General features: G+C 42.8%; 1 protein-coding gene across 1 annotated transcript in view; it reads right to left on the reverse strand.

Annotated features, from left to right (window-relative positions):
• Positions 1-25622, reverse strand: part of LOC139763159 (methyltransferase-like protein 27) — a 143866-nt gene that overhangs the window by 10117 nt on the left and 108127 nt on the right. Inside the window, exons 4-5 of the mRNA XM_071688866.1 lie at positions 22936-23028; positions 21492-21604 (exon numbers count right to left, since the gene is read on the reverse strand). Of these exons, the coding sequence (XP_071544967.1) occupies positions 21492-21604; positions 22936-23028 (206 nt within the window). The remainder of the gene's footprint in view (positions 1-21491; positions 21605-22935; positions 23029-25622) is intronic.

Here is a 25622-nt window from a genome sequence, read left to right on the forward strand (position 1 = left end):
GCTACATACAAATCCACTTCCTATTCTAAGTAATTCTCACTTACATCCTTCAAACCAAACACCTGATCCACATATCCTCTACAACTTCTGAAACCACACTGCTCTTCCCCAATCTGATGCTCTGTACATGCCTTCACCCTCTCAATCAATACCCTCCCATCTAATTTACCAGGAATGCTCAACAAACTTATACCTCTGTAATTTGAGCACTCACTCTTATCCCCTTTGCCTTTGTACAATGGCACTATGCACGCATTCCGCCAATCCTCAGGCACACATCATGAATCATACATACATTAAATAACCTTACCAACCAGTCAACAATACAGTCACCCCCTTCTTTAATAAATTCCACTGCAATACCATCCAAACATGCTGCCTTGCCGGCTTTCATCTTCCGTAAAGCTTTTACTACCTTTTATCTATTAACCAAATCATTTTCCCAAACCCTGTCACTTTGCACACCACCTCGACCAAGCCACCCTATATCTGCCACTCTATCATCAAACACATTCAACAAACCTTCAACATACTCACTCCATCTCCTCACATCACCACTACTTGTTATCACCTCCCTATTAGCCCCCTTCACTGAAGTTCCCATTTGCTCCCTTGTCTTACGCACTTTATTTACCTCCTTCCAAAACACATTTTTATTCTCCCTAAAATTTGATGATACTCTCTCACCCCAACTCTCATTTGCCCTCTTTCTCACCTCTTGCACCTTTCTCTTGACCTCCTGCCTCTTTCTTTTATACCTCTCCCACTCATTTGCATTTTTTCCCTGCAAAAATCGTCCAAATGCCTCTCTTTTCTCTTTCACTAATAATCTTACTTCTTCATCCCACCACTCACTACCTTTTCTAATCAACCCACCTCCCACGCTTCTCATGCCACAAGCATATTTTGCGCAAGCCAACACTGCTTCCCTAAATACATCCCATTCCTCCCACACTCCCCTTACCTCCTTTGTTCTCACCTTTTTCCATTCTGTACTCAGTCTCTCCTGGTACTTCCTCACACAAGTCTTCTTCCCAAGCTCGCTTACTCTCACCACTCTCTTCACCCCAACATTCTCTCCTCTTTTCTGAAAACCCCCACAAATCTTCACCTTCGCCTCCACAAGATAATGATCAGACATCCCTCCAGTTGCACCTCTCAGCACATTAACATCCAAAAGTCTCTCTTTCGTGCGTCTATCAATTAATACGTAATCCAATAACGCTCTCTGGCCATCTCTCCTACTTACATACGTATACTTATGTATATCTCGCTTTTTAAACCAGGTATTCCCAATCACCAGTCCTTTTTCAGCACATAAATCTACAAGCTCTTCACCATTTCCATTTACAACACTGGGGATTGTGGAGAAAGAATACTTCCCATGCATTCCTCACGTGTCGTAGAAGGCGACTAAAGCGGACGGGAGCGGGGGGCCAGAAACCCTCCCCTCCTTGTATTCTAACTTTCTAAAAGGGGAAACAGAAGAAGGAGTCACGCGAGGAGTGCTCATTCTCCTTGAAGGCTCAGATTGGGGTGTCTAAATGTGTGTGGATGTAACCAAGATGAGAAAAAAGGAGAGATAGGTAGTATGTTTGAGGAAAGGAACCTCGATGTTTTGGCTCTGAGTGAAACGAAGCTCAAGGGTAAAGGGGAAGAGTGTTTTGGGAATGTCTTGGGAGTAAAGTCAGGGGTTAGCGAGAGGACAAGAGCAAGGGAAGGAGTAGCACTACTCCTGAATCAGGAGTTGTGGGAGTATGTGATAGAGTGTAAGAAAGTAAATTCTAGATTGATATGGGTAAAACTGAAAGTTGATGGAGAGAGATGGGTGATTATTGGTGCATATGCACCTTGGCATAAGAAGAAAGATCATGAGAGGCAAGTGTTTTGGGAGCAGCTGAATGAGTGTATTAGTGGTTTTGATGCACAAGACCGGGTTATAGTGATGGGTGATTTGAATGCAAAGGTGAGTAATGTAGCAGTTGAGGGAATAATTGGTATATATATATATATATATATATATATATATATATATATATATATATATATATATATATTTTTTTTTTTTTTTTTTTATACTTTGTCGCTGTCTCCCGCGTTTGCGAGGTAGCGCAAGGAAACAGACGAAAGAAATGCCCCCCCCCCCCCCATACACATGTACATACACACGTCCACACACGCAGATATACATACCTACACAGCTTTCCATGGTTTACCCCGGACGCCTCACATGCCCTGATTCAATCCACTGACAGCACGCCAACCCCTGCACACCACATCGCTCCAACTCACTCCATTCCCCGCCCTCCCCTCACCCTCCTGCATGTTCAGGCCCCGATCACACAAAATCCCCCTCACTCCATCTTTCCACCTCCAATTTGGTCTCCCTCCTCTCCTCGTTCCCTCCACCTCCGACAGATACATCCTCCTGGTCAATCTTTCCTCACTCATTCTCTCCATGTGCCCAAACCACCTCAAAACACCCTCTTCCGCTCTCTCAACCACGCTCTTTTTATTTCCACACATCTCTCCCACCCTTACGTTACTTACTCGATCAAACCACCTCACACCACACATTGTCCTAAAACATCTCACCTCCAGCACATCCATCCTCCCGCGCACAACTCCATCCATAGCCCACGCCCCGCAACCATACAACATTGCTGGAACCACCATTCCTTCAAACATACCCACCCCCGCTTTCCGGGATAATGCTCTCGACCTCCACACACTCTTCAAGGCTCCCAAAATTTTCGCCCCCTCCCCCACCCCATGATCCACTTCCGCCTCCATGGCTCCATCCGCTGACAGATCCACTCCCAGACATCTAAAACACTTCACCCCCTCCAGCCCCTCACCACTCAAACTCACCTCCCAACTGACCTGACCCTCAACCCCACTGTACCCAACAACCCTGCTCTCACCCACACCCACTCCCAACTTTCCTCTTCCACACACCCCACCAAACTCCGTCTCCAGCTTCTGCAGTTTCTCACACGAAAATAATATATATATATATATATATATATATATATATATATATATATATATATATATATATATATATATATATATATATTTTTTTTATTCTTTGTCGCTGTCTCCCGCGTTTGCGAGGTAGCGCAAGGAAACAGACGAAAGAAATGGCCCAACCCCTCCCCATACACATGTATATACATACGTCCACACACGCAAATATACATACCTACACAGCTTTCCATGGTTTACCCCAGACGCTTCACATGCCTTGATTCAATCCACTGACAGCACGTCAACCCCGGTATACCACATCGCTCCAATTCACTCTATTCCTTGCCCTCCTTTCACCCTCCTGCATGTTCAGGCCCCGATCACACAAAATCTTTTTCACTCCATCTTTCCACCTCCAATTTGGTCTCCCTCTTCTCCTTGCTCCCTCCACCTCCGACACATATATCCTCTTGTTCAATCTTTCCTCACTCATTCTCTCCATGTGACCAAACCATTTCAAAACACCCGAGGACATTAAATCTTTAACAAAGCAGGAGTTGAGGCTCGTTGCGGATACGTTAAAAGTGAATTATGGCCGGAAAGCTAGTACAGTTGGAGACTTTAGTAATAAATCATTTTGTCAGTGAGCAGATAGTAGATGCTCAGATTGTTGTGTTGACAATACCGCTTTATCATTGATGTCGGCCGAAGTCTCGATTCCTCCCCATATCCCTAGTGATGTTAATGTTGATCCCGGATACTGGCGAATCCAACTAGAGATAGCCAAGGTTAATGCCGAAGTGCAGGTACAAAAGGAAAAGACTGAACAAGTTACCGACAGAGCGCTTCACCATCAGGACCAGTGTCGTTTCATTTGAGTAACTTACATCTCTTACCAAAGTTCAGTGAAGATGATGTGGCTTCCTTTTTCCTTAAATTTGAACAGACTGCCCATGATTGCTCATGGCCGAAATCGGACTGGACGATCGTGTTACGTTCCATTTTTTTTTTCTTTGGTAAAGCTGAGTCCGCATACACCGCGTTGACCGGTGAGAAGTGTAATGATCATGAGATCGTGAAACAGGCAGTGCTGAATTCTTATCATTTAAGTCCGGAAGTACACCGACTCAGATTTCGAGATAAAAATAAGCGTCCTGATTGAACCTACCTAGATCACTTTCGTGAAAAGTACAAGTTAGGCGTGCAGTGGGTACGCTCCGAAAGAGCTTATCATGATGCTGACTCGGTCCTAAAACTAGTAGTACTCGAGGAATGTAAGGACGGTCTAACCCGTGATGTACTGCGGTACGTAATAACTAAAACAGCGGAGAATTTTGAGGAGGCTGGGAAACTAGCAGTTGAGTACGTGTTAAATCTCAAACTTGACGTGGAGAGACGTTCAAAGGGCTTTGACGGCAGAGGGAGGACTAAAGGTCATGTAATCCCACCTGAATCTGCTACCTTGCCGGTAACTTATAAAAGTTAGGGGAAATACTCCCAGAAAGTAAAATTTTGCTCTTACTGTGGCAAGGCTGGGCACCAGATGAAGGATTGCTGGGCTCGGGTGAAGGAATCCAGAGATTCTACCAAGAGTAGATTGGTGAATCTCGTCTCAACTTTAGGGCCACTTAGTAAAGTAGGTGAGGCTCTTAGGAAAGTGAGGGGTTGCGAGAGTGTTAATCAATCTATAGTTAAGGATCTGTTCTGTGGGAACTACAATGCGTTCCTGTCTGAGGGCTATGTTAGTAGATGTGGTGTACGACGAAAAGTGACCGTATTACGGGATTCTGGTGCGCTGCAGTCCCTGATGTTGGATGGCTTGGTGCCGCGAGGAGAGACCCGTAATACTTCCGAGTCATGTTAGAGGGACTGTTGGGTCCCAAGGAAGCTCCAATAGTCGATGTGAGGGTAGAAACAGATCTCTTCATGGGCCATACTCTCGTAGGGGTTGTAGATAGGTTGCCTGTCTCAGGCGTGGACTTTGTGTTAGGTAATGACCTAGCGGGTAGGAGGATGAAACCAGTGCCGGTGTTGCTTACTGGGCCCGGTGGAGTCCACGGAGGCAGTGCAGCTTGAGGAAGAGGTACCGGGCCTATTCCCAGTGTGCGCAGTTAGTTACCCGGTCCACGTCCGCTAAGAAAGCAAGTTGCAGGCCCCAGGAGACAGAGCGTGAGGAGGGGAAAACTACAGTCACTGCCCGAGAGTGAGCCGAGTGCGGTGGAGCTCGCTGATATTTTCTTTGCTGATTTAGACTCTGGGCCCGAGTCGACGGGTGAGGCTGATGATTTGTCTCGTCAGAATCTGAAGAGATTACAAAGAGCCGAACCAGAGTTTAAGAAATTGTTTGAGTCGGCTGAAGAATCGACTGATGGTTATTACCTTCGAGATGGGCTGTTAATGAGGAGGTGGTGTCCAGTGTCATGTAATGGGGATGACGAAGAGTGGCAAGCAGTCCACCAAGTGGTAGTGACGCGTCTCTACAGGAGAGAGATTTTGAAGCTTGCGCATGACTCAAGCTTCGCCGGTTATTTAGGGGTGAGGAAGACCCTATTGGCCTGGTGTCCACCGGGATGTTGCTCAGTACGTAAAGACGTGTCAGACATGTCAAGTGATGGGAAAGCCTAATCAGAAGCTTAAGGCTGCCCCCTTAGTTCTTATCCCCCCATTTGAAGCTCCGGTTGACCGAGTCATAGTTGACATTGTGGGCCCATTGCCAAGAACCTCCTCAGAGCCAGGGAGCACTGGAACGTTACCATTCCATCTTGAAGTCCATGATAAAGAAGTATTGTACTGACAACATTACGGACTGGGATAAGGGACTCCAATTTCTTCTCTTCGCCACTAGAGAAGTGCCTACTGAATCTTTAGGTTTCTCCCCCTTTGAGCTGATGTTTGACCACGAGGTCCGAAGGCCTCTTAAGTTACTGAAAGACGTGTGGCTCAACTCGAGTGAGAGTGTTGCCCTGTTGGACTCCGTTAGCGAGCTCAAGGAGAAGCTTCGAAGGTGCTGGGAAACCACTCGGCAGAATTTAACAGGGGCCCAAGCACGAATGAAGAGATGGTATGACAAACGATCTCGTTTGAGAAGGTTTGAGACGGGGGACGAGGTGTTGCTTCTAGCGCAACCAGGTCAGCCCTTGGCTGCCCGGTTTCAGGGTCCCTACACCATTGTCCGGAGTGTAGGAGACTCAAATTACCTTGTCTCTGCCCACGATAGGCGCAGAGGTCGGAGATTATGCCACGTCAACATACTTAAGCCATATTTCAGTCGTGATCCTCCCCCTTTGAAACCGAAGGTGCCAGTCTGAATTATCCAACGTCCAACGGTAACCGTGTGTTATGAAGTCGACGACGTAGCTGCGATGCCTCGGAGACCTGGGAATCGGACGGAGGCGCGAACGGGAGGTGGGAAGCGAAACTTTCGCATCTGACGGAGGAACAGCGTGTGCAGATGTCCGCCTTGCTGTTAGAACACCCGAAGGTGTTCCGGAACACACCTGGACAGACCTCGCTCACAAGCCATGATGTGGACGTGGGGGAAACCCGACTTGTTAAATTGGCTCCGTACCAGGTGAGCCCACAACGAGCGGCCATCCTTCGCACTGAACTGAACTATATGCTTGAGCACGACCTGATTGAGACATGTCAGTCAGAGTGGAGCTCCCCTGTTACTCTCGTATCCAAGCCCGATGGGACCTATCGGTTCTGTATTGACAACCGCCGGGTTAATAAGGTGACAAGAACTGACAGTTACCCCCTGTCGCGAGTGGAAAATTGCATAGATCGCGTCGGCAATGCTCGCTTCCTGTCAAAATTAGACCCCAGAAAAGGGTACTGGCAGATTAGACTGACGGAGAGAGCACAAGATATCAGCACCTTTGTTGTGCTAGGACAGACTTATAGGTGTAAAGTGATGCCTTTTGGCATGAAGAATGCCCCTCCTGCATTTCAACGACATATGGACATCAGATACCTGCCTGGTTGTGTCGTCTATCTGGATGATATTGTGATATACAGTCAGAGTTGGGACGAAGATCTACAGAGACTTAACAACGTTCTGACGGCCTTGAATGAGGCTAATCTTGTTTTCAATTGGGACAAATGCGAGTTTGTGAAGGCCAAGGTGTAATATTTGGGTTATGTGATCGGTCGAGGTGAGCTATCCCCACCGACTGCAAAGGTCCAGTCTTTATCCCAGATGAGTGCCCCCCGATCTCGGAGAGAACTGAGACGTTTTATGAGTATGGTTGGGTACTATAGGATGTTCATTGAAAATTTTGCAACACTCTCAACCCCTCTGACAGATTCATTGAAGAAAGATGTTAGATACGTTTGGAATGAGCAGTGTGAGATAGCCTTTCATCAATTAGAATCCATACTTTGTAATAGTCCCATCTTGCAGGCTCCTGATTTTGATTAGCCATTCAAGTTAGCTGTTAATGCCAGCAATGTGGGAGCCGGTGCTGTCCTCTTGAAGGAGGACGAGAATCATGTTGAGCACCCTATAAGTTATTTCAGTAAGAAATTCAATCAAGCTCAAAGGAATTATTCCACCATTGAGAAGGAACTTGTGTCTTTAATATTAGCATTGCAACACTTTCATGTTTATGTGTCCTTCAGGTCATGTTATCAAGGTGTATACTGACCACCACCATTAATATATGTTAACAGGTTCCGAGATAAAAAACAAAGGTTAACTAGGTTGGCCTTGTTCCTTCAAAAGTATGATTTAGATATTCACCATATTGCTGGCGCACATAATGTATTAGCTGATTGTTTATCCCGCTCTTAAGGTGAGAAAATTCCTTTTCCAGGAATTTTCTCCTTTAAGGAAGGGGGTGTTACGAACATGGCGTGAGTGCCCACATGTTCGTATATATGTATGGTGTGTCTTTGTGTATGGTGTAACTTTGTGTAGGGTGTTGTTGCTCTCGGCTCGGACCTCACTTCCCTGACCGAGTTATTTGTCTTAGTAATCCTACTTTGAAGCAGATGTTTACCCGTCCTCCAGCACTCAAACCCTTATCACTGGCGTCAAGTCAAGTCGTGGGGCCAGCTACGGGGTATGTCATCCCGTACACTCGCTGCTGTCGTAAACAAGGGAAAAAAGGAATTTGAACTCACGCAAGATGAGGGCCTGACCTTAGGATACTCCAACCAATCACAAATGCTCTTAGTCCCATAGCCAATCAAGGGTAGCGTTGTATCAGCAGGGCGGACGCTCGTCTCTACTTGTAATAAATAACCCTGACACCCGCTGAGATCCAATTTCTCTCTCTCTAGCCCAGCGAGGTAAGTGGTGTCCCCTCTGCTGTATGCCCCTTACCCGAGTGCAGTGCGATACACACCCTACATTGTTTTGTCTCTGTCATAATTGAGTATCATAGAATTATAACTTGTTATGAAGGGTCTAACTAAGTGTAATGTTATTGGACAAATTGTCATAAAGGAAAGAGATCTGGCTTGAAATCTTATCTGGAAAGTTAACTCATGTTCAATGTTAAATTCATTTTCAATGTTAAACTCATGTTCAGTGTTAACGTAAATGATTCATGCCTGACTTATCTGTTCACTTTGTACACCTGAATTCTTTCAGTATGATTAAATCTAATACAAAGTTTGATTTAATCCCATAACTTTAAGATACTGTTATCCTGTGTTGTGAAACATAACAAATCTAACGTCCTACTATACTGATCCTTCCAAGACAAGGATCAGTATAGTATTTGTAACATATATATGATTATGGTGACCTTGCTCAAATAAGTATTGAGTTCGTAACAACATATATATATATATATATATATATATATATATATATATATATATATATATATATCCCTGGGGATAGGGGAGAAAGAATACTTCCCACGTAATCCCTGCGTGTCGTAGAAGGCGACTAAAAGGGGAGGGAGTGGGTGGCTGGAAATCCTCCCCTTTCTTGTTTTTTTTTTTTTTAATTTTCCAAAAGAAGGAACAGAGAAGGGGGTCAGGTGAGGATATTCCCTCTAAGGCCCAGTTCTCTGTTCTTAACGCTACCTCGCTAACGCGGGAAATGGCAAATAGTATGAAAAAAAAAAAAAAAATATGGATAGAGTTCTGCGCAGGAGGATGGATGTGCTGGAAATGAGATGTTTGAGGAAAATGTGTGGTGTGAGGTGGTTTGATCGAGTGAGTAACGTAAGGGTAAGAGAGATGTGTGGAAATAAAAAGAGCGTGGTTGAGAGAGCAGAAGAGGGTGTTTTGAAGTGGTTTGGGAACATGGAGAGAATGAGTGAGGAAAGATTGACCAAGAGGATATATGTGTCGGAGGTGGAGGGAACGAGGAGAAGAGGGAGACCAAATTGGAGGTGGAAAGATGGAGTGAAAAAGATTTTGTGTGATCGGGGCCTGAACATGCAGGAGTGTGAAAGGAGGGCAAGGAATAGAGTGAATTGGAGCGATGTGGTATACCGGGGTTGACGTGCTGTCAGTGGATTGAATCAAGGCATGTGAAGCGTCTGGGGTAAACCATGGAAAGCTGTGTAGGTATGTATATTTGCGTGGGTGGACGTATATACATGTGTATGGGGGGGGTTGGGCCATTTCTTTCGTCTGTTTCCTTGCGCTACCTCGCAAACGCGGGAGACATCGACAAAGTATAATGAATATAAATAAATAAATAAATATATATATATATATATATATATATATATATATATATATATATATATATATATATATATATATATACATATATATATATATTTATATATATATATAAATATATATATATATATATATATATATATATATATATATATATATATATATATATATATATTTATATATGTATATATAAATATATATATATATATATATATATATATATATATAGAGAGAGAGAGAGAGAGAGAGAGAGAGAGAGAGAGAGAGAGAGAGAGAGAGAGAGAGAGAGAGAGAGAGAGAGAGAGAGAGAGAGAGAGAGAGAGAGAGAGAGAGAGAGAGGAAAGTGATTGGTTCTCAGTGAATGTAGGTTTGCGGCAGGGGTGTGTGATGTCTCCATGGTTGTTTAATTTGTTTATGGATGGGGTTGTTAGGGAGGTGAATACAAGAGTTTTGGAAAGGGGGGCAAGTATGAAGTCTGTTGGGGATGAGAGAGCTTGGGAAGTGAGTCAGTTGTTGTTCGCTGATGATAGAGCGCTGGTGGCTGATTCATGTGAGAAACTGCAGAAGCTGGTGACTGAGTTTGGTAAAGTGTGTGAAAGAAGAAAGTTAAGAGTAAATGTGAATAAGAGCAAGGTTATTAGGTACAGTAGGGCTGAGGGTCAAGTCAATTGGGAGGTGAGTTTGAATGGAGAAAAACTGGAGGAAGTGAAGTGTTTTAGATATCTGGGAGTGGATCTGGCAGCGGATGGAACCATGGAAGCGGAAGTGGATCATAGGGTGGGGGAGGGGGCGAAAATTCTGGCAGCCTTGAAGAATGTGTGGAAGTCGAGAACATTATCTCGGAAAGCAAAAATGAGTATGTTTGAAGGAATAGTGGTTCCAACAATGTTGTATGGTTGCGAGGCGTGGACTATGGATAGAGTTGTGCGCAGGAGGATGGATTTGCTGGAAATGAGATGATTCAGGACAATGTGTGGTGTGAGGTGGTTTGATCGAGTAAGTAACGTAAGGGTAAGAGAGATGTGTGGAAATAAAAAGAGCGTGGTTGAGAGAGCAGAAGAGGGTGTTTTGAAATGGTTTGGTCACTCTTATCCCCTTTGCCTTTGTACAATGGCACTATGCACGCATTCCGCCAATCCTCAGGCACCTCACCATGAGTCATACATACATTAAATAACCTTACCAACCAGTCAACAATACAGTCACCCCCTTTTTTAATAAATTCCACTGCAATACCATCCAAACCTGCTGCCTTGCCGGCTTTCATCTTCCGCAAAGCTTTTACTACCTCTTCTCTGTTTACCAAATCATTTTCCCTAACCCTCTCACTTTGCACACCACCTCGACCAAAACACCCTATATCTGCCACTCTGTCATCAGACACATTCAACAAACCTTCAAAATACTCATTCCATCTCCTTCTCACATCACCACTACTTGTTATCACCTCCCCATTTACGCCCTTCACTGAAGTTCCCATTTGCTCCCTTGACTTACGCACCCTATTTACCTCCTTCCAGAACATCTTTTTATTCTCCCTAAAATTTACTGATAGTCTCTCACCCCAACTCTCATTTGCCCTCATGTGTCAGCGTCGCGTCGCCTCGCCGCAGTGTATCGAGACAGATTTCCCCAGAACTTTTAAAGGGGAAGTAAATGTTTATAGTTGTGTTACTGGAGTGATAGTTTTCATGCATGGTGTTTTTGACAAGAAAATAGTGAAGTTGGAGAAAAATGTAGCTTAGACATTGAAGCTTATTGATACAGTGGTGAAATTGATGAGAACTGCTATTGACGTTTGTGTGAATAAATTGTACATTTCCTTTTCCATAGCCAGAGGTTGAACCATTATGTGACATTCATTTTTTTCATTCATTTCAAGCTAAAAGTTTGTTTTCTAAATTGTTTCTTACATTTTTCATATGTATATATATGTATGTGTGTGTGTGTGTGTGTGTATGTGCGTATGTGTGTGTATGTGTGTGTGTGTGTGTATATGTATATATATATGTATATTATCCCTGGGGATAGGGGTGAAAGAATACTTCCCACGTATTCCTCGCGTGTCGTAGAAAGCGACTAGAGGGGACGGGAGCGGGGGGCCGGAAATCCTCCCCTCCTTGTATTAACTTTCTAAAATGGGAAACAGATATATATATATATATATATATATATATATATATATATATATATACATATATATGTATACATATATGTATACGTTGAGATGTACAGATATGTATATGTGCTGTGGGTGGACGTGTATGTATATACATGTGTATGAGGAGGGGTTAGCCCATTCATTTCTCTGCTTCCTTGCGTATATATATATATATATATATATATATATATATATATATATATATATATATATATATATATATATATATATATATATATATATATATATATATATATATATATATATATATATATATATATATATATATATATATACAAGGTACAAGAGGTGAAAAAGAGGGCAAATGAGAGTTGCGGTGAGAGAGTATCATTAAATTTTAGGGAGAATAAAAAGATGTTCTGGAAGGAGGTAAATAAAGTATGTAAGACAAGGGAGCAAATGGGAACTTCAGTGAAGGGCGCAAATGGGGAGGTGATAACAAGTAGTGGTGATGTGAGAAGGAGATGGAGTGAGTATTTTGAAAGTTTGTTGAATGTGTTTGATGATAGAGTGGCAGATATAGGGTGTTTTGGTCGAGGTGGTGTGCAAAGTGAGAGGGTTAGGGAAAATGATTTGGTAAACAGAGAAGAGGTAGTAAAAGCTTTGCGGAAGATGAAAGCCGGCAAGGCAGCAGGTTTGGATGGTATTGCAGTGGAATTTATTAAAAAAGGGGGTGACTGTATTGTTGACTGGTTGGTAAGGTTATTCAATGTATGTATGACTCATGGTGAGGTGCCTGAGGATTGGCGGAATGTGTGCATAGTGCCATTGTACAAAGGCAAAGGGGATAAGAGTGAGTGCTCAAATTACAGAGGTATAAGTTTGTTGAGTATTCCTGGTAAATTATATGGGAGGGTATTGATTGAGAGGGTGAAGGCATGTACAGAGCATCAGATTGGGGAAGAGCAGTGTGGTTTCAGAAGTTGTAGAGGATGTGTGGATCAGGTGTTTGCTTTGAAGAATGTATGTGAGAAATACTTAGAAAAGCAAATGGATTTGTATGTAGCATTTATGGATCTGGAGAAGGCATATGATAGAGTTGATAGAGATGCTCTGTGGAAGGTATTAAGAATATATGGTGTGGGAGGCAAGTTGTTAGAAGCAGTGAAAAGTTTTTATCGAGGATGTAAGGCATGTGTACGTGTAGGAAGAGAGGAAAGTGATTGGTTCTCAGTGAATGTAGGTTTGCGGCAGAGGTGTGTGATGTCTCCATGGTTGTTTAATTTGTTTATGGATGGGGTTGTTAGGGAGGTGAATGCAAGAGTTTTGGAAAGAGGGGCAAGTATGAAGTCTGTTGTGTATGAGAGAGCTTGAGAAGTGAGTCAGTTGTTGTTCGCTGATGATACAGCGCTGGTGGCTGATTCATGTGAGAAACTGCAGAAGCTGCTGACTGAGTTTGGTAAAGTGTGTGAAAGAAGAAAGTTAAGAGTAAATGTGAATAAGAGCAAGGTTATTAGGTACAGTAGGGTTGAGGGTCAAGTCAATTGTGAGGTAAGTTTGAATGGAGAAAAATTAGAGGGAGTTAAGTGTTTCAGATATCTGGGAGTGGATCTGGCAGCGGATGGAACCATGGAAGCGGAAGTGAATCATTGGGTGGAGGAGGGGGCGAAAATCCTGGGAGTCTTGAAGAATGTGTGGAAGTCGAGAACATTATCTCGGAAAGCAAAAATCGGTATGTTTGAAAGAATAGTGCTTTGAACAATGTTGTATGGTTGCGAGGCGTGGGCTATGGATAGAGTTGTGCGCAGGAGGGTGGATGTGCTGGAAATGAGATGTTTGAGGACAATGTGTGGTGTGAGGTGGTTTGATCGAGTAAGTAAATAAGGGTAAGAGAGATGTGTGGAAATAAAAAGAGCGTGGTTGAGAGAGAAGAAGAGGGTGTTTTGAAATTGTTTGGGCACATGGAGAGAATGAGTGAGGAAAGATTGACCAAGAGTATATGTGTCGGAGGTGCAGGGAACGAGGAGAAGTGGGAGACCAAATTGGAGGTGGAAAGATGGAGTGAAAAAGATTTTGAGTGATCGGGGCCTGAACATGCAGGAGGGTGAAAGGCGGGCATGGAATAGAGTAAATTGGATCGATGTGGTATACCGGGGTTGACGTGCTGTCAGCGGGCATGTGAAGCGTCTGGGGTAAACCATGGAAAGTTATGTGGGGCCTGGATGTGGAAAGGTAGCTGTGGTTTCGGGAATTATTGCATGACAGCTAGAGACTGACTGTGAACAAATGGGGCCTTTGTTGTCTTTTTCTAGCGCTACCTCTCACACATGAGAGGGGAAGGGGATGTTATTCCATGTGTGGCGAGGTGGCGATGGGAATGAATAAAGGCAGACAGTGTGAATTGTGTGCATGTGTATATATGTATGTGTCTGTGTGTGTATATATATATATATATATATATATATATATATATATATATGTACATTGAGATATATGGGTATATATATTTGCGTGTGTGGACGTGTATGTATATACATGTGTATGGGGGTGGGTTGGGCCATTTCTTTCGTATGTTTCCTTGCGCTACCTCGCAAACGCGGGAGACAGCGAAAAGTAGAATAGATATACAAATACATATATTTACATTTATATATATATATATATATATATATATATATATATATATATATATATATATATACATATATATATATAAATATATATATATATATATATATATATATATATATATATATATATATATATATATATAATATATATATATATATATATATATATATATATATATATATATATATATATATATATATATATATATATATATATATATATATATATATATATATATATAAGAGGTGAAAAAAAGGGCAAATGAGAGTTGGGGTGAGAGAGTATCATTAAATTTTAGGGAGAATAAAAAGATGTTCTGGAAGGAGGTAAATAAAGTGCGTAAGACAAGGGAGCAAATGGGAACTTCAGTGAAGGGCGCAAATGGGGAGGTGTTAACAAGTAGGTGTGATGTGAGAAGGAGATGGAGTGAGTATTTTGAAGGTTTGTTGAATGTGTTTGATGATAGAGCGGCAGATATAGGGTGTTTTGGTCGAGGTGGTGTGCAAAGTGAGAGGGTTAGGGAAAATGATTTGGTAAACAGAGAAGAGGTAGTGAAAGCTTTGCGGAAGATGAAAGCCGGCAAGGCAGCAGGTTTGGATGGTATTGCAGTGGAATTTATTAAAAAAGGGGGTGACTGTATTGTTGACTGGTTGGTAAGGTTATTTAATGTATGTATGACTCATGGTGAGGTGCCTGAGGATTGGCGGAATGCGTGCATAGTGCCATTGTACAAAGGCAAAGGGGATAAGAGTGAGTGCTCAAATTACAGAGGTATAAGTTTGTTGAGTATTCCTTGTAAATTATATGGGAGGGTATTGATTGAGAGGGTGAAGGCATGCACAGAGCATCAGATTGGGGAAGAGCAGTGTGGTTTCAGAAGTGGTAGAGGATGTGTGGATCAGGTGTTTGCTTTGAAGAATGTATGTGAGAAATACTTAGAAAAGCAAATGGATTTGTATGTAGCATTTATGGATCTGGAGAAGGCATATGATAGAGTTGATAGAGATGCTCTGTGGAAGGTATTAAGAATATATGGTGTGGGAGGCAAGTTGTTAGAAGCAGTGAAAAGTTTTTATCGAGGATGTAAGGCATGTGTACGTGTAGGAAGAGAGGAAAGTGATTGGTTCTCAGTGAATGTAGGTTTGCGGCAGGGGTGTGTGATGTCTCCATGGTTGTTTAATTTGTTTATGGATGGGGTTGTTAGGGAGGTAAATGCAAGAGTTTTGGAAAGAGGGGCAAGTATGAAGTCTGTTGGGGAAGAGAGAGCTTGGGAAGTGAGTCAGTTGTTGTTCGCTGATGATACAGCGCTGGTGGCTGATTCATGTGAGAAACTGCAGAAGCTGGTGACTGAGTTTGGTAAAGTGTGTGGAAGAAGAAAGTTAAGAGTAAATGTGAATAAGAGCAAGGTTATTAGGTACAGTAGGGTTGAGGGTCAAGTCAATTGGGAGGTGAGTTTGAATGGAGAAAAACTGGAGGAAGTGAAGTGTTTTAGATATCTGGGAGTGGATCTGGCAGCGGATGGAACCATGGAAGCGGAAGTGGATCATAGGGTGGTGGAGGGGGCGAAAATTCTGGCAGCCTTGAAGAATGTGTGGAAGTCGAGAACATTATCTCGGAAAGCAAAAATGGGTATGTTTGAAGGAATAGTGGTTCCAACAATGTTGTATGGTTGCGAGGTGTGGCCTATAGATAGAGTTGTGCGAAAGAGGGTGGATGTGCTGGAAATGAAATGTTTGAGGAAAATGTGTGGTGTGAGGTGGTTTGATCGAGTGAGTAACGTAAGGGTAAGAGAGATGTGTGGAAATAAAAAGGGCGTGGTTGAGAGAGCAGAGGAGGGTGTTTTGAAGTGGTTTGGGCACATGGAGAGAATGAGTGAGGAAAGATTGACCAAGAGGATATATGTGTCGGAGGTGGAGGGAACGAGGAGAAGAGGGAGACCAAATTGGAGGTGGAAAGATGGAGTGAAAAAGATTTTGTGTGATCGGGGCCTGAACATGCAGGAGGGTGAAAGGAGGGCAAGGAATAGAGTGAATTGGAGCGATGTGGTATACCGGGGTTGACCTGCTGTCAGTGGATTGAATCAAGGCATGTGAAGCGTCTGAGGAAAACCATGGAAAGCTGTGTAGGTATGAATATTTGCGTGTGTGGACGTATGTATATACATGTGTATGGGGGGGGGGGGTTGGGCCATTTCTTTCGTCTGTTTCCTTGCGCTACCTCGCAAACGCGGGAGACAGCGACAAAGTATAAAAAAAAAAATATATATATATATATATATATATATATATATATATATATATATATATATATATATATATATATATATATATATATATACATATATATATACACAGACATATACATATATACACATGTACATAATTCATACTGTCTGCCCTTATTCATTCCCGTCGCCACCCCGCCACACATGAAATAACAACCAACTCCCCCGCATGTGTGCGAGGTAGCGCTAGGAAACAATAAAACAAATGCCACATTCGTTCACACTCATTCTCTAGCTGTCATGTGTAATGCACTGGAACCACATCTCCCTCTCCACATCCAGGCCCCACAGAACTCCTCATAGATTACCCCTTACGCTTCACATGCCCTGGTTCAATCCATTAACAACACATCGACCCCGGTATACCACATTGTTCTAATTCACTCTATTCCTTGCACGCCTTTCACCCTCCTGTATGTTCACGCCCCGATCACTCAAACTTTTTTCACTTCATCTTTCCACCTCCAATTTGGTGTCCCACTTCACCTCGTTCCTTCCACCTTTGACACATATATCCTCTTTGTCAATCTTTCGTCACTCATTCTCTCCATGTGACCAAACCATTTCAAAACACCCTCCTCTTCTCTCTCATCCACACTCTTTTAATTACCACACATCTCTCTTACCCTTTCATTACTTACCCGATCAAAAACCCTCTTCTACTCTCTCATGCACAGTCTTTTTATTACCACTCATCTCTCTTACCCTTTCATTACTTACTCGATCAAACCACCTCACGCCACATATTGTCCTCAAACATCTCATTTCCAGCACATCCACCCTCTTTCGCACAACTCTATCTATAGGCCACGCCTCGCAACCATATAACATTGTTGGAACCACTATCCCTTCAAACATATCCGGGTTTGCTTTTCATTATAACATTCTCGACTTCCACACATTCTTCAAGGCTCCCAGAACTTTCGCCTCATCCCCCACACTATGATTCACTTTCGCTTCCATCGTTCCATCCGCTGCCAAATCCACTCCCAGATATCTAAAACACTTCACATCCTCCAGTTTTTTTTCCATTCAAACTTACCTCCCAGTTGACTTGTCCCTCAACCCTACTTTACCTAATAACCTTGCTCTTATTCACATTTATTCTCAGCTTTCTTCTTTCACACACTTTACCAAAATCAGTCACCAGCTTCTGCAGTTCTCACCCGAATCAGCCACCAGCGCTGTATGATCAGCGAACAACAACTGACTCACTTCCCAAGCTCTCTCATCCACAACAGACTGCATGCTTGCCCCGCTTTCCAAAGCTCTTCCATTCACCTCCCAAACAACCCCATCCATAAACAAATTAAACAACCTTGGAGACATCACACACCCCTATCGCTAACCAACATTCACTGAGAACCAATCACTTTCCTCTCTTCCTACACGTACACATGCCTTGGATCCTCGATAGAAAATTTTCACTACTTCTGTCAACTTACCTACCACACCATATATTCTTAATGCCTTCCACAGAGCATCTCTATCAACTCTATCATATGCCTTCTCCAGATCCATAAATGCTACATACAAATCCATTTGCTTTTCGAAGTATTCCTTACATACATTCTTCAAAGCAAACACCCGATCCACACTTCCTCTAACTCTTCTGAAACCACACTGCTCTTCCCCAATCTGATGCTCTGTACATGCCTTCACCCTCTCAATCAATACCTTCCCATATAATTTCCCAGGAATACTAAACAATCTTAGACTTCTGTAATTTGAGCACTCACTCTTATCCGCTTTGCGTTTGTACAATGGCACTATGCAAGCATTCCGCCAATCCTCAGGCACCTCACCATGAGTAATACGTACATTGAATACTCTTACCAACCAGTCAACAATACATTCACCCCCTTTTTTAATAAGTTCCACAGCAATACCATCCAAACCCGCTGCCTTGCCGGCTTTCATCTTCCGCAAAGTTTTTACTACCTTTTCTATGTTTACCAAATCAATCTCCCTAACCCTCTCATTTTACACAACACCCCGACCAAAACACCCTATATCTACCACTCTATCATCAAACACATTCAACAAACCTTCAAAATACTCACTCCATCTCTTCACATCACCACCTCTTGTCATCACCTTCCCGTTAGGCCCCTTCACTGATGTTCTCATTTGTTCCCTTGTCTTACGCACTTTATTTAACTCCTTCCAAAGCACCTTTTACATACCCTACAATTAAATGATACTCTCTCACCCCAACTCTCATTTGCCCTCTTTTTCACCTCTTGCATCTTTCTCTTGACCTCCTGCCTCTTTCTTTTATACATCGCCCAGTCATTTGCATTGTTTCCCTGCAAAAATCGGCCAAATGCCTCTCTCTTATCTTTCTCTAATAATCTTACTTCTTCATCCCACCACTCACTACCCTTTCAAATCTGCCCACCTCCCACGCCTCTTTTGCACAAGCGATCACTGCTTCCCTAAATACATCCCATTCCTCCCCCACTCCCCGTACGTCCTTTGTTCTCACCTTTTTCCATTCTGTACTCAGTCTCTCCTGGTACTTCCTCACACAAGTCTCCTTCCCAAGCTCAGTTACTCTCACTACTCTCTTCACCCCAACATTCTCTCTTCTTTTGTGAAAACCTCTACAAATCTTCACCTTCGCCTCCACAAGATAATGATCAGACATCCCTCCAGTTGCACCTCTCAGCACATTAACATCCAAAGGTCTCTTTTTCGCGCGCCTATCAATTAACACGTAATCCAATAACGCTTTCTGGCCATTTCTCCTACTTACATACGTATGCTTATGTTATCTCCCTTTTTAAACCAGGTACCCCCAATCACCAGTCCTTTTTCAGCACATAAATCTACAAGGTCTTCACCATTTCCATTTACAACACTGAACACTCCAAGTCCACCAATTATTCCGTCAACTTCCACTTTACTCACCTTTGCATTCAAATCACCCATCACTATAACCCGGTCTCGTGCATCAAAGCTACTAACACACTCATTCAGCTGCTTCCAAAACACTTGCCTCTCATGACCTTTCTTCTCATGCCCAGGTGTATATGCACCAATAATCACCCATCTCTCTCCATCCACTTTCAGTTTATATATATATATATATATATATATATATATATATATATATATATATATATATATATATATATATATATATATATATATATATCCCTGGGGATAGGGGAGAAAGAATACTTCCCACGTATTCCCTGCGTGTCGTAGAAGGCGACTAAAAGGGGAGGGAGCGGGGGGCTGGAAATCCTCCCCTCTCGTTCTTTTTTTAGTTTTCCAAAAGAAGGAACAGAGAATTGGGCCAGGTGAGGGTATTCCCTCAAGGCCCAGTCCTCTGTTCTTAACGCTACCTCGCTAATGCGGGAAATGGCGAATAGTTTGAAAGAAAAGAAGAAAGAATATATATATATATATATATATATATTATATACATATATATCCCATGTGGATAGGGGAGAAAGAATACTTCCCACGCATTCCCCGCGTGTCGTAGAAGGTGAAGCGAGCGGGGGGCTAGAAACCCTCCCCTACTTGTATTTCAACGTTCTAAAAGGGGAAACAGAAGAAGGAGTCATACGGGGAGTGCTCATCCTCCTTGAAGGCTCAAACTGGTGTGCCTAAATGTATGTGGATGTAAGCAAGTTGAGAAAAAAGGAGAGATAGGTACTATGTTTGAGGTGAGGAACCTGGATGTTTTGGCTCGAAGTGAAACGAAGCTCAAGGGTAAAGGGGAAGAGTGGTTTGAGAATGTTTTGGGAGTAAAGTCAGGGGTTGATGAAAGGACAAGTGCAAATGGAGTAGTAGCACTACTCCTGGAACAGAAGTTGTGGGAGTATTTGATAAAGTGTAAGAAAGTACATTCTAGATTGATATGGGTAAAACTGAAAGTGAATGGAGTGAGGTGGGCGATTATTGGTGGCTATACACCCAGGCATGAGAAGAAAGATCATGAGAGGCAAGTGTTTTGGGAGCAGCTGAGTGAGTGTGTTAGTAGTTTTGATGCACGAGACCGGGTGTTAGTGATGGGTGATTTGAATGCAAAGGTGAGTAATGTGGCAGTTGAGGGAATAATTGGTTTACATGGAGGGTTCAGTGTTGTAAATGGAAATGGTGAAGAACTTGTAGATTTGTGCACTGAAAAAAGACTGGTGATGTGAATACCTAGTTGAAAAAGGGAGATATACATAAGTATACGTATGTACGTTGGAGAGATGGCCAGAGATAGGTGTGCGAAAGAGATACTTTTGGATGTTACTGTGCTGAGAGATGCAACTGGAGGGATGTCTGATCATTATCTTGTGGAGGCAAAGGTGAAGATTTGTATGTGATGCCGGGAGATTTAAAGTGACGGAAAGCTTTTGGTACCACTGCAGTTTATAGAGACGTGAAGGTTGATCTCTCCTAGATGTGAGATCAGTAATCCTTACTCGGCCAAATAAAACAAGAATGATAAGTGCAACACCTACACAACATTCCCAGCTTTCTAGAGACATAGTTCGTGGATTTAATTATATATTGATATGCACATCACAAATTTTAAGGTCATAAGGTTAAGGCAGACCATGTGATCACGTATATTTTTTTGAATTCCAAAGTCACGCGCAAACATGAAGTATAATTTACTTGCACTGGACCTCAAGATTATTTGCAGGACATTACGTTAAGTTAAGAATCTCTTCTTTTTTGTACCTGCCTGTAATAAAAACCCTCATCTAAGATCTGCAGGCTACCCCATGCTTATCCCACCGCACTATTCAACATCACGACCACTGTCTTTTACATTAGTCTTACTTACTCGATGCCACCAGCATCTTAAATATAGTCTAACATTACCTTGCGCCACACTCCCTTCTCCTCCAGCTGGTCTACATAGGACTCGAGCTTCTTTAAGTCACTGTCGGCGCTGTTGCAACAAGATAGATCCGATGCAATGATAACCAGGCCTCCTGTGAGGAAGGACACGTTTTAGTGTTTATAGAAGTAACTTTGAGGTGAAATAGAGTTATTCTGAAATACAAAATAAAATGCACGTGCGCATCTGACTTAGGCTCGTGTGTGTGTGTGTGTGTGTGTGTGTGTGTGTGTGTGTGTGTGTGTGTGTGTGTGTGTGTGCGTAAGGCTTATTTTCATATGTGTGTTATGGGGAGAATTTTACACTCGTGCCTCCTCATCTCTTAAACTTGTATTTATGTATCTTGTGTCTACTCCCATATATGTACACACACACACACACACACACACACACACACACACACACACACACACACACACCACACACACACACGCGCGCGCGCACACACACACACACACACACACACACACACACACACACACACACACGCACACAAACGTTGGCATACATACATACGTTGGAGTAAATGTAATTACTTGTAGTCGTGGTCGAAGGACATAAAAGAAAATCTCCCTTTATCAAAAGTGAATTTTATTTCAACAAAGCGGAGTACAGATGACTCCTTTTCCCATGAAGCTAGAGGAGGCACGTCTGCTCTTGGTGAAGAACTGCTCGACACTCTGAGAGACTGACTCATGGCAACGTGTGGTAGGCCTTTTAATAAAGTACGTGTCGAGTGCATGTTGTGCCATCTGTGAGATGTTATGGTACGTCAGCAAACTAAAGGCAAGCTAAAGGGTGAGCAAGTTAGAAAAACTAGCTCATCATCTCTGTCAAGAGGCTAATGGGACCTGGAGTGCACTAACCCGTCCTTTTTATAAAAGCAGCAAGTTTGGTGATAAGTCAAAATTGAAGCATTTAACTCATCGTGAACAATGCAGGAAGTGTATAACCTTCATCAAGAATGTTGTATAATATTCAGGATGGTCTTCAGTGTTAGATATCGTCTTGCCTCGAGCGCAACACAAGTCGTTTAAAACTGTTGTCTCTCACAGGTACCTTAACTATTGCTGATGCATTAGCCTAAAATGCACATTACGACATGGTATATACACTCAAGAGTAAGAGACGGGGCAACACGAGTGTAAGATCTCTTCCCGTAAAACATAAACAGTAATCCCAAATAATAATCACATAAGCTCTCAACTTCCTCGAAGATCAATGATCTGTCCCTCTGTTCCCTTCTAAGGCCTCCTATCTTGTCTGGTAGTCTTACATAGTTAGGGAATTTAATGCTTTCTGTTTGATTTTGTTCATATTGCTGGCGGATCTTATTTATGTGTTTTTATATTATCTGTGTGGTCGATCTCAGCAGCCTCAGTTCATTTTGGAAAGGGAATCTCCTAAGGTCTCCTAAGGTCTCACCTGGCTTGGTAAACTGGATCATGTCGTCGATGCCTTTTATAGGCACAAGGTTGTCACCGATGCTGCCACAGATAACCACTAGATCATACGTGTCTGTCATGGAAGAAGACAACACATCAACGTTAAGTTTAAACAGAATATAAAAGGAAATAGCACAAGTGATTAAGAAGATGAACAGGCAAAATCTAATAGTCAGATTTTTTGGTAAACTCTCGATATTTCTTTATGTTGCTACACACCTGTCCACTAGTAGTCTGAGCATTACAGCACATGAATTACACACCTGACTGGAAGTGGCCTCAGAATTACAGGACATGAACTGCATACCTGTCTGGAAGTGGCCTGAGCATTACAGTACATGAACGTAAACACTTGTGTGCAAGTGACCTCACTAATTACAGGACATGAACAACACACCTGTATGGAACTGGCCTCAGCATTACAGCACATGAGCTACACACCTGTCTGGAAGTGACCTTAGCATCACAGCACATGAACCACACACCTGATTGGAAATGATCTTATCATCACAGCCCGGAGGTTTCTTTCACTCAGAGCCAGAACATCAGGTTTCTTTCATCAAACATACTACCTATCTCTCCTTTCTTCTCATCTTCGTTACATCCACACACATTTAGACAAGACAATCTGAGCCTTCGATGAGGATCAGCACTCCCCGCTTGACTCTTTCTTCTCTTTTCTCTTTTAGATATTGAAATACAAGAAGGGGAGGGGCATCCCCGATCACGACCCCTGCTCCCGCACCTTTCACTCGCTTTCTGCGACATACAGGGAATACGGAGGAAGAATTATCTCTCCCCTGCCTCAGGGATGATGTATATATCTATGAGGATAGGGGAGAAACAATACTTCCCACGTATTCCTTGCGTGTCGTAGAAGGTGACTAAAAGGCGAGGGAGCGAAGGGCTGAAAATCATCCCCTCTAGTTTTTAGATTTCCAAAAGAAGGAACAGAGAAGAGGGCCAAATGAGGATATTCCCTTAAAGGCTCAGTCCTCTCGTCTTAACGCTACTTCGCTAAAGCGGGAAATAGCGAATAGTAGAGTGGCTGATTCATGTCAGAAACTACAGAAGCTGGTGATTGAGTTTGTAAAAGAAGAAAGCTGAGAGTAAATGTGAATAATAGCAAGGTTATTAGGTACAGTAGGGTTGAGGGACAAGTCAACTGGGAGGTAAGATTGAATGGAGAAAAACTGGAGGAGGTGAAGTGTTTTAGATATCTGGGATTGGATTTGGCAGCGGATGGAACCAGGGAAGCGGAAGTGAATCATAAGGTCTGGGAGGGGCGAAAGTTTTGGAGTATTGAAAAATGTGTGGAAGTCGAGAGCGTTATCTTGGAAAGCTAAATTGGGTATGTTTGAAGGAATAGTCGTTCCAACAATGTTATATGGTTGCGAGGCGTAGGCTATAGATAGAGTTGTGCGGAGGAGGGTGGATGTGCTGGAAATGAGATGTTTGAGGACAATATGTGGTGTGAGGTGGTTTGATCGAGTAAGTAATGAAAGGGTAAGAGAGATGTGTGGTAATAAAAAGAGTTTGTTTGGGAGAGCAGAGGAGGGTGTTTTGAAATGGTTTGGTCACATGGAGAGAATGAGTGAGGAAAGATTGACAAAGAGGATATATGTGTCAGAGGTGGAGGGAACGAGGAGAAGTGGGAGACCGAATTGGAAGTGGAAAGATGGAGTGAAAAAGATTTTGAGTGATCAGGGCCTGAACATGCAGGAGGGTGAAAGGCGTGCAAGGAATAGAGTGAATTGAAACGATGTGGTATACCGCGGATCGACGTGCTGTCAATTGATTGAACCAGGACATATGAAGCGTCTGCGGTAAACCATGGAAAGATTTGTGGGGCCTGGATGTGGAAAGGGAGCTGTGATTTCATTGCATTATACATGACAGCTATAGACTGAGTGTGAACGAATGTGGACTTTGTTGTCTTTTCCTAGCGCTACCTCGCGCACAAGCGGGGGGCGAGGGTTGTCATTTCATGTGTGGCGGGGTGGCGACATAAATGGAGGAAGACGGTATGAATTATGTACATGTGTATATATGTATATGTCTGTTTGTGTATACGTTGAGATGTATAGATATGTATATGTACGTGTGTTGACGTGTATGTATATACATGTGTATGTGAGTGGGTTGGGCCATTCTCTCGTCGGTTTCCTTGCGTTACCTCGCTGACGAGGGAGACAGCGACAAAGTATATTATATATATATATATATATATATATATATATATATATATATATATTTTTTTTTTTTCTTTATTATACTTTGTCGCTGTCTCCCGCGTTTGCGAGGTAGCGCAAGGAAACAGACGAAAGAAATGGCCCAACCCCCCCCCCCCCATACACATGTATATACATATGTCCACACACGCAAATATACATACCTACACAGCTTTCCATGGTTTACCCCAGACGCTTCACATGCCTTGCTTCAATCCACTGACAGCACGTCAACCCGGTATACCACATCGCTCCAATTCACTCTATTCCTTGCCCTCCTTTCACCCTCCTGCATGTTCAGGCCCCGATCACACAAAATCTTTTTCACTCCATCTTTCCACCTCCAATTTGGTCTCCCTCTTCTCCTCGTTCCCTCCACCTCCGACACATATATCCTCTTGGTCATTCTTTCCTCACTCATTCTCTCCATGTGCCC

This window comes from Panulirus ornatus, chromosome 46 (genome assembly GCF_036320965.1).
Source record: "Panulirus ornatus isolate Po-2019 chromosome 46, ASM3632096v1, whole genome shotgun sequence".
Lineage (NCBI taxonomy): Eukaryota > Metazoa > Arthropoda > Malacostraca > Decapoda > Palinuridae > Panulirus > Panulirus ornatus.